Source organism: Cornus florida, unplaced genomic scaffold, assembly GCF_030987335.1.
Source record: "Cornus florida cultivar Cherokee Brave unplaced genomic scaffold, ASM3098733v1 CherokeeBrave_3.0.0_Hap2_Chr06, whole genome shotgun sequence".
In the NCBI taxonomy this organism is placed as follows: Eukaryota; Viridiplantae; Streptophyta; class Magnoliopsida; order Cornales; family Cornaceae; genus Cornus; species Cornus florida.
This window is the reverse complement of record NW_026775576.1, coordinates 56,002,397-56,012,665: the sequence shown is the minus strand read 5'-3', so window position 1 is coordinate 56,012,665 and position 10,269 is coordinate 56,002,397. Positions and strand designations below refer to the sequence as shown.

General features: G+C 33.3%; 1 protein-coding gene across 2 annotated transcripts; it reads right to left on the bottom strand.

The window, feature by feature from the left end:
- Positions 1-3,843: 3,843 nt before the first annotated feature.
- On the bottom strand, positions 3,844-9,630 carry LOC132311566 (RINT1-like protein MAG2L). 2 transcript variants are annotated; one of them, XM_059809521.1, is made up of 4 exons: positions 9,027-9,630; positions 8,814-8,912; positions 6,248-6,366; positions 3,844-6,129 (listed from the first exon to the last, which is right to left on the bottom strand). In XM_059809521.1, the coding sequence occupies exons 1-4, from the start codon at positions 9,340-9,342 to the stop codon at positions 4,180-4,182; spliced, it is 2,484 nt and encodes an 827-aa protein (XP_059665504.1). In that variant the 5' UTR covers positions 9,343-9,630; the 3' UTR covers positions 3,844-4,179. The 2 variants fall into 2 exon arrangements, with proteins under 2 accessions (XP_059665504.1, XP_059665505.1); XM_059809522.1 differs by lacking the exon at positions 9,027-9,630 and having other exon boundaries at positions 6,248-6,400; positions 8,814-8,888.
- Positions 9,631-10,269: the final 639 nt, after the last annotated feature.

The following is a 10,269-nucleotide window of genomic DNA, read 5'->3' as shown; positions in this document are numbered from 1 at the left end:
CCATTCGCTGGATCAGAAACTCCTTTTTTACATAAAACAGTTACAAATATATTTAAACTAGCTTCATTCAATTTTCACAGCCTAATTCAAAAGTGTGTGCAGCTTGAAGGCTTTTCGAAAAGCATCTATATATTGAAGGAAGGTCGGGGCTGAACTCTGAAGCTTAACAAAAGTTGTTATTATTAAAGGTACTAAAAAAAAACATTGAAATAAAAATATTTTCAAAAAAAAAAAATTAATAATGGCAACAACTTAAAATTCAAAATTAAGTCATTTATTTTGGTAAATGATTTTTAAAAATTCAATAAAATTAAAAAAAAAAACACCATGTTTATTGAATTATGTTGTAAAAAGTAGCGTATAGGTGCATTGTGGTTACTATGTGCAAGTTTGAAAAAAAAAAAAAAATCACGAACTGTAGTAACTGATTCTGTTACGTAACGTCGATACAAATTCGATTCTATTATACCGCGATTGTGACCGATACCACAACTGCGAACTTTGTTCACATGTGCTCCAATGGTGCATTTTCACTCTCCAAAATTATTAACATTTTAATATTTATAAAATTATTAATGCATTTTTTTTTTACTTTTTCCCAACGGCTATACTTCTAACGACAATACTTTCCAACTTATATAAACAATCATTTACTCATCTCATCATTGCATTCATCTTTATCTTTCTAATAAAATATCACTCTCCATTTCCTTCCATCTCAAAATTTCAATGGTTTTTCTCATCACAAATCTTTTTCTTTGTCAAACTTTAATTCTTCATTTTCTTCGTCATCCTACTCATCAGATAACCCTGTTGCCACATTGATTCAACATAATCAAGACGCCTTTAATTCCCTTTTTAATTTAGTGAAGCCAGAGATAGTAGAACAAGTCTTTAAACCGCATACGAGGTGGTACATTCATTATGAACGAGAGGGAAGCCATTGCCGGCTAATGAAAGACGACTTTGACGAGAATTGCACATATCCACCCGAGTTCTTCCAGAGATGATTAAAGATGTGACAAAAACTATTTCTTCATATCTTGAATAATTTTAAAGCTTATGATGACAACTGTAATACGTATACTTGCATATGGTTATGTAGCCGATCATTGTAACGAGTATATTAAAATCAGCAAGAGCATTGCCATTGAAAGCCTAATGACATTTTACAAGGCTGTTGTTGGTATGCATGGGGAGGAGTACATGCACCCACCCACCAAAACTGTCATAACATAATTGCTTCAATAAGGGGAGAAGGAAGGATTTCCGGGTATGTTTGGTTCTATCGATTGTATGCACTGGGAGTGAAAGAATTGCCCAGTGTCACGGCATGACATGCAAAAGGGATGCTTCCCATAAGCCTGCGCTCATATTAGAGGTCGTAGCCTTAAAAGATTTATGGATCTGACATACATTATTTGGAATATTATGTTCCTACAATAACATTAATGTGTTAGATCATTCCCTAGTATTCAACAGTATCGTAACTAGCCAAATGCCTCCGATTAATTTTGTGGTGAATGCGCATCACCATAGAAGGGTGAATTACCTGTCTAATGATATATACCCTAAGTAGGGAATTTGATACAAACCTTCTCGCACCTAACTATTGGAAAGGGAAAAAATTTTGTTCAAAGACAAGAGATCTGATGAAAATATGTGTAACAAGGTTTTGGGGCCTCGCACATCAAGCGGGTAATAATGCAAGAATAAGTGTGTTTTTGGAGAAAGGGGATTTGTGTCTCGTAATGAAAATGTTAATCGTCCTTCATAACACAATCATTGAAGATGAGCGTCATGCCGATGTTGAAAGATGGACTCCGCCATCGAAGGAGACAATCTCGATTCCCCACTTTAATTCAAAACCCATCGGTCTTAGCGGCACACATCTACTCTTACCAAGTTCAGATTCGCAACAAAAATACACAATTGAGGAAAGATTTAATTGAAAATTTGTGGAACCGCTTTGGTTAAGAAAACGTTTGATTTATTTTCCCTTTTTTGTTTTTAATATGTTATGAAATTATATATAATAGAATATTTATTATGTAATGTTTTTTTTTAGAAAAATAATTAAATTGTTTAGTAAATTATATATATGTGTTTAAAAAAATTAAACAATAAAATATTCATTATGGGTTGATGTATAATGTATTTATTATATAGATGAAAGCAAAGGTAAATTTAAAAAAAAAAAATTTAATTCAATTGAAAAATAATTTTTTCGGGCAATATAGCCTTTAAGGCACTGTTTGTATTGGCCAAACAGTGCCTTAATGGCTGTAATTGCAGTACTTGTGCAGAAAAAATAAAAATACATATATTTGAGTTTGTCCTTTTTTTACTTTTTTGTGCCAAAAATGCCTATTTATGTCCGCTAAACCGTGCCTGAAGGTTTCTTTACTTCAGTTTTGTTTGGAGAAAAAAAAAAAACACCAAAAAAGTGTTTTTTGGCAATTTTTCTTAGCCAAACAGACCCTTAAAACAAAATCTCCTGCTACACTAACTGGTGGACCTCCTTTTTTTTTTTAAATAAATGAAGGAGGGCCCGCAGGTTACCTGGGTCGACAAAATTGGGTTGAGCTCGCTCGAAAAAGCACCATTGGACTTGCTCTTAGACCATCTCCAATGCAAAATGTCATTTTTACATGCCAAATCTATATTTTGAGAGGAGTTACAGTGTCAAAATGCTATACTAGCAATTCTGCTCCAATGGTGCATTTCATCTAAAATGCTATTTTTTTATACAACAACCATTATTTTTCAACTATAATTTTCAACAACCTTTGGTTTTTTTTTTTTTTTAGCTTATTTGCCTTATTAAAAATAAATAAATAAAAAACACTAACACACACACACACACACAAGCACAACACACATATATATACACACAACAGACATATGCATTTATATAAACACAACACTGACATATATAAATATATATATATATATATATACAAGCACAATTGACATATATATATATACACAAGTCCAACACCAAATTGGCAGCTCATGCAAGAGATAAGAGAGTAGGAAGAATGCAATAGCAGATTTGGCAATAACTATATATTGTGTTATATTTTGCACAATATTTGGCAAAGTTATATTTTGGCAGCACATTTAACATGTCATTAGAAAACCCATTTTAAACCCACATACTATATTTTGAAAATAGCAGCCAATTGGAGTTGCTCTTACCATTTAACATATTGATATATGAGTATATTATATGTGTACATTACTTGGCATCGATTTTGTACAACAACATTTAACTTTTGTCTTAGAAATAATAAATATTTTCATAAAAGCAATAAATATAAACACAGTACGAACTCTTCTTCCCAAATGAGAGGTGAACCTTTGTAATGTTTTCTCAAGATTGGAGCCACATTTTTATTGCATCATTTAAGAAAATAACTTTTATGCTATCAAAAGGAAAATTATTTTTGAAAAAATAAAGGCACTATTTCATTCGAAGAAAAATTTTGAATTTCTGAATTTTGTTTTAATTACCTGAATTGTGAATGCACTGAAAGAATCACCCTAAGGATACACTGCAATTGTCATTGTTTTTGAGCTTAAAATATCTGCTATACAATATCTGAAATCATAATTCATTTGTGGTTTGCAAGTAATTATTTATATTTGATTTTTACCTTGCAACATCGTGTACCAAAGGTTACCAGATTAAAAAGTACCTCGATGTTAAAAATAAATAAATGCTTTATAGAAAAATATCACCCACAGGAAAAGAGCCTAAGTAGGTGTTGTTGACTCTCTCTCATGCTGTGAGAAACATTAAAAAAAAAAAAAAAAAAATTGAAACCCAAGTACAGGACATAAACCAATTTACTTCTTCTCTGCATTTGTATCCATTTCATGTTTGTAATTCAATGCTACATTTTATTGAAAAAGAAATAGCAATTATCCAGTAATGACCAGAGTGGCTGCATATGGATTCAAGCATGCCTTCTCAACCATTTTGACATTGCATAGTCTCCATTGCTGCATTATATATATATATACACACACACACACACACACACATATAGTTATATCTAGCTATATGAGCCACCGGTGACTATAACTGGAGAGACAGTTGTCATACATAGTTGAGCCAAAACAAACTGAACTTTGAAATTTATATCAAACACTATTTCTTACCTTTCATTTAGATCAAATTTTGAACTTGCTATTCCTCAAAATCCTCCAAGCTTGATCAAAAGAAACGTGTGAAATTCCACTACAACGCAAATAATTCATTCTGTCCTCATCTCCGAGTAAAATTACCTTCAAATGTCTTACATCCTCCTTATCCATTTTTAAAAGCTTAAGTGAATCTCTTATACAAGGAAAAAACGCTTCAGGCCGAGCACAAAAAGGCTGGAAAATCACGAACAACGCTTGCATATCAGCACCAAACTGATTGATCCCTTGGTCAGAGAATCTATTATCACTCATGAGAATGCTCCGAAAAATGAAATGGTCAAGTCCATTTGCAACACTTCTCCATAGATCCGAGAAGTCCTTTGGATTGAGACTCGTCCTGATAACATTAAGATGACTTCTAATGGTATCCAATGCTTCGACAAATTCAACAGATATGGTGAAATTCACGGCTTCAACTTCTCTTTGCTCTCGACCACCATGTTCATTAATTTGGACGTATTCCCAAGAAAGAGTCTCAAACTGTTGAAGAAGATCAGTAATTATCTCCATCAGCCAACTAGTCTCCAGCTCAGACAAGATCTTGATTTCTTCTTCAAAGAAGCAACGGTTATCACTTGCATCATCTTCTGTAGGGCAGTTTGAAACATTTTCAGTAATTCTCATCTCCAAAAAGCTCACATCATCGCTCCACTCTTGCAGTTTAGATTCACAATATCTAGCAGCATTGACCGATATGCATACTCTTGTTAAGGAGTCATCATCAAGAACGTCAGAATGAAATTCAGTTCCCTTGCAGTGCCAAAGCAAGACATCAAAGAAGTACCAGAGAAATCGAGCTGAAGTTAATCTAATAAATTGGCTTCGTGGTAATATGGTAGGTAAAGTCTGGCTTCGTTCAATCATTTCCCAGGCAATTTTAAGGGCAGATTCCGCAATTAAGGGAGCTTTATGGTCTTCCCTTGAGTAGAGAAGAAATTCTTCAATTGTTCCAGCAATATGCAATTCAGTTCCATGTCTATTATCAACTAGCCATGCTCTCTTATCTTTTGACTCTACTTTTAGTTTCTTACAGGCATCCTTGAGCTCTATTTTGGCCCAAATCTTGAGCCAATCAGGCCTATCACAAAATATTGAGAAAACCGAAATGCCTCTTGAGAATCCTTCAGACCCCCCAAAGAGTTGAGCTTCGGTAACCATAAGTGATTGCATCTGTTTATCAAATTTAATGATAAGGTCAATCAAATGAAGCCATGAAGAAATAACCTCCTGCCTCGCTTGATTTTCCTTGTACCTTTCAGCAAGAACTGAGAAAACTCTTTTCTCCAGAAATCCAGAAAGCATTTGTATCATTCCATGCACCCAAGCTTCTTTAGCACTATAGCTCACCAATCTTGCTCTATCAATCAGAGGTTGCAGAACATCATCCACTCCTAGAATGAAATCCCGCGTAATCTTATAGACAAGAGCAAACATTAACTCAGGCTGATCAAGCCACTTTGAGAAGTGGTATTCAGTGCGAGATGCAATTGGAGATACTAATTCATCAATGGCCCAAAGCCCTATATCACGCTCCTTGTGTCTCAAAATATTAAGTTGACGCTCGTCCCTTCGTGATTGTAGATGCTGCAAAGCACAAAGGGCTAAAAAGCTCTCCGAGTAAGTCTTACTTTTGTCTGCTTGCATTAAAACTAGTGGATTCGGAAGGTCTTGGATCTTTCCACTTTCTATTTTTGATGCCAAAATTTTAGGTGGCCATCCCAAAGATGCAAGCAGAGCTCGGTGGTCTGCAAGAACTTGTGGCCGAAGAACAGCTAAAGTTTTATCTACTCTAGTATCAACAGACTTCATAAGACAAAGCCAATCAGGATGGATTTTCACAACAGTTACCAATACTTCCTCAATATCATTCATGGCTTTTAGAGCTTGAAGCAACTTTTCCTGCCTGGCTCCAAGGTCCTGCACACCAAGAATGCATTTCCAGGTTGGGCTCTTACCTATCAGTGGAATATTCCAACAAGCATTCAAAATACAGGAAAAAAAGAAGTAAAAAGAAACACTTGAACAGAGTCATTACAGTTGAAATTGATGAGTTTGAAAGAATTGCTGAGAAAATATTTCGATTTTGTCTCTTCATAACAGAAAAAACTGCATCTTCAAGATCTCCAACCAGAGCTTCCACCTTCAGTGTAGTCTCTGAAAGATTAGACGGATAAATATAGGTTGCATTCTGGTAGGCAAAGGAATAAAAAGTCAATATTAAATATTAAATACATGCATATCTTCAATTCTATTTTAAATATTTTTTACTTGTTGGTTGGAATTTCCAGTTATCTTGGTAGAAATTTTATATCTTTATTTCCGTCTCACCAAATCATTTTTTTTACACAAGGGATCGGCATAACATCTACATCTTAAATTTAATCAAAGAAATAACTAGTAGAAGGGCAGAAATAACTAGTATCAAGGGCAGAAATCACAACATATGGATCAAAGAACAATTATTGAGCACAGCAATCATTTTCCTGTTTGAAGAGTAAACAATCATTGCAAAATAGATGCATGTTTGTCCAACAAAGGAGAAGTGCCAACAGAAGATCCACACATTTTGATAATGCACATGGAAGCACATCTGACAAATTGGAAAATCAGGATTACTCAGCACCAAAGTGATTTGTAATCTACGAGTTAATTGGTAATATATGCAGAGAAGAAACATAATCGAATATTTTTTAAGAGAAAAGAAGAAAAAGAAAAACTGAGCACTCAACAAGTGGCAGTAGGAATATGTAACTTCCATACAAGCAAGGATGCACAACACAGCTGGCTAATTCAGAATTATTCTGCATTATGTACTTTAATATCTGAGAGTCAGCTATAAAATACTAGGGATCTTTGCAGAAGACACGGAAACGAGTTTGAAAATGGAAAAGGAAAAGCATTTTAAAGTGGAAAAACATGTTATATTCTAGTATTTTTAAAAGTGCCAGGTGTATTTATAAATAATACAAGAATGATATTTAAAGGTTGGACAACTGTGGACAACTAGAGGATCAGTGAATGATATTACAGAATTTTGGTATGTGCTGTCTTGATGAAGATTAAGGAAAGCCATAGAAAATTCAGGAACAATTCAAAAAAATTTGTTACAGTGCATAAATGATCAGCTAGGCCATTCTAGTTTAGACTATATTATTTCACACGAAATAGATCTTATTCTATGGTAATGAGTGGACATACAGTATTGGTATGTCAAGGAAAAATTAATAAACCACATAATACCAAATATCCATCTTGAAACCCATATCAGCTTCTTGACCATATTTTTCATTTGATTGGTCCACCAATCAGCCAAGTCAATACACACTCATAGGCATACAGCAAAATAACTGTCACAGTCCAAAAGGATAACTCACCTAATCCACAAATTTAAATAATAAAGACAAACATTGGGAATCCAACCATGCCCTAAAGGCGCAACAACCCAAGTCACAACCTATGAAACTCTTGGGAACAGGCATTCTACGTATGATAGCTTAACGACAACACACCAATTTTGATTGCTCCATTCAGGGAAAAATAAAAAATAAAATATTTTGATTGCTCCAACTTGCAAATAGAACGGCAAACTTACAACACCAGAGTCAAAACTCATAATCAGATATTTTTCATTTTTAATCATTACATGAGCGGTTATGTTCACTTACTTTTGCTGGTCAGTCCCATGCTTTTCCATTGATTTGTAATGTTTGAGGATGTTTTCCATTGCCATACATGCTTGATAAGCACCAAATTCCTTCCACCAGTAATTCGTCATTTATTGTGGAGGCCCATAAGATATATTAAGGTTGGATGAGAGATTACTACTTCAAGGTTCATTTCATGCATTAAATGTTGTTTGTTAGTAGATATATGCTAAAACACCAGTCTCAACATAAGCCCCTTTTGACCATTCACCAAGGTCATTAATAAGCATTCATCACGGTATCTCTGCTTATGCCGTGCCTAATGTCTTACTTCTATAAGTAAGTTTCAAAGTAAATGAAAACAATCATAGGTCACACTATTCTAAGTTTCAAAGTGCTATCCTACATCAACGAGTAAGCATGATAAGAAATGCAAATGAAAACATAATTACGAAGATAAATATAGTACCAAATTACCAATTAAGGACAAACAGAGAGGATTTAGAGTTAGCTAATATGGTTTAGTCCTACACCATCAACACTGATGCTTTGAGGATTACAAGAATGGAGGATTACAACTGGAGTGGAGGATTACAAGAATTAGGCGAAAAGCGCAAACACAGACGCTTTGAGGTTGTATTAAAGATAATAATATAGCTTAAAACTAATGGAAGGTGCAGCTCTAGAGAGAGAAAAATGACAATTCAAATTATATTTTAACCAACCCAACCCATTGTAACAAGGAATAAGCTTTACTGTCCTCAGTCAAGACTTTCAGAAAATGATCATAATAATCTTGAATCAAGTTCCTATCATCCTAGTTAAGTTCTATGGATAGAAATCAACACAAATCGCATTGTTTTCAACAAGCTAACAAAAAATTACAGAAGAAAAAACAATTAATTAAACATACTACTTCAAAACAAACAACTATAGCCTACACAGAATAAGACTGACCTGCATAATTGCGAATATTCTCAATTTGCAGCATTTCCTTCATTAACCGAGGCAAATCCTCGCCTAATATCTTCTGGGTTTTCTTCAAGCCAATCCCATCTGAAGTATAAACAAAAGAAAGAAAATTAAACAAACCCAGAAATTCTAAATTCTAATATATATATGTGTGTGCATATATATATATATATATATATATATATATATATTACTGACATTGTGATGTTGTGTGGATGGTTAGGTTGTGCAAGTTGAGATTGAGCTTATGGAGAGCGGTTTTGGCAGCAAAGGACCGATAAATCCATGAGACTGTGAGTTTTGTGAGGTTTCTCTGTAGGCTCTGGAGATCTGAGTCCAATTCAGCGCATATTTGGTTCAACATCGCGGCGAGATCGGAAGCCATGGTTGATGATGATGATGATAGATCATTGCAGGTGCTGAAATGGTCATCCAGAAATCCTAACTGGGAGGAAGAGAGCTCCATGTGATTCGGCAACACAGTTCCGTCACTCGGATTACAAGGTTCCGCCATTGTTGTGAATCAATCGTGTTTTGGGGGTTTTGCAAGTGAATGGCCTTAGAAATTCAACGCAGGATGGTGACAGATTCGACTGAACCTGTGATGCGTCGTCGTTTGGGAACATTTGGAGGGCTTCAATTTGAATTCTCTCAATTTTCTATATATATATTTTTTTTCCTGATTTTTTTTTGTATTTGAATCACACAGAACATGGTGCCTTTTGGGATTAAAAAAGCTGTTGGTTTCGCTGTAGTTGTCTCCCACTTGAATTTTTGCAGCTTTCACATTCTCTCCCGCAACTATTTTATGTGACTTAGTTAAAGGAACACTTGTAATGAAAGATTTTATAAATAAGGGCAAAGTACCAAAAAATAAAAATAAAAATAAAAAACTTTTAATTTATGTTTGAATTTGTAAATAATCTCCTTGAATTATATTTTGTACATAAAACTCTTTAAACTATCTCATTTTGTTGCAATAGACCACAAGAACTATACTATATTTTATTAAATGGCCATAATACCTCTTCTTATTGAATTACATTTAATATATTTTTGTTATCTAAATAAATTATGAAAAAATTCATACTAATTTGATGAAGTATTTTTCATTAAATTTGCATAAATTTATCTTTAATTTTTTAAATTAATTATTTAAATAAAAAAATTTGTATTAAATTTATAAAAAGTTTAATTATTTTTTAAATTTTTAATGAATATATTACATGAAAAGAAGGTATTTTTTTCAAAAGTATTTTATTAATTTTTATCAATATATTGTATGAAAACGATGATATATTTTTACAATAAAAATGGTTAAATTGGTTATAATACGTTTTATTATAAATAATAAAATTTTAATAATAAGTTAATCAATTTAGAAAATGGTAGTTACAAATTTATTTATCTATTTTTTTTATTTTTATGATAAACTGATACT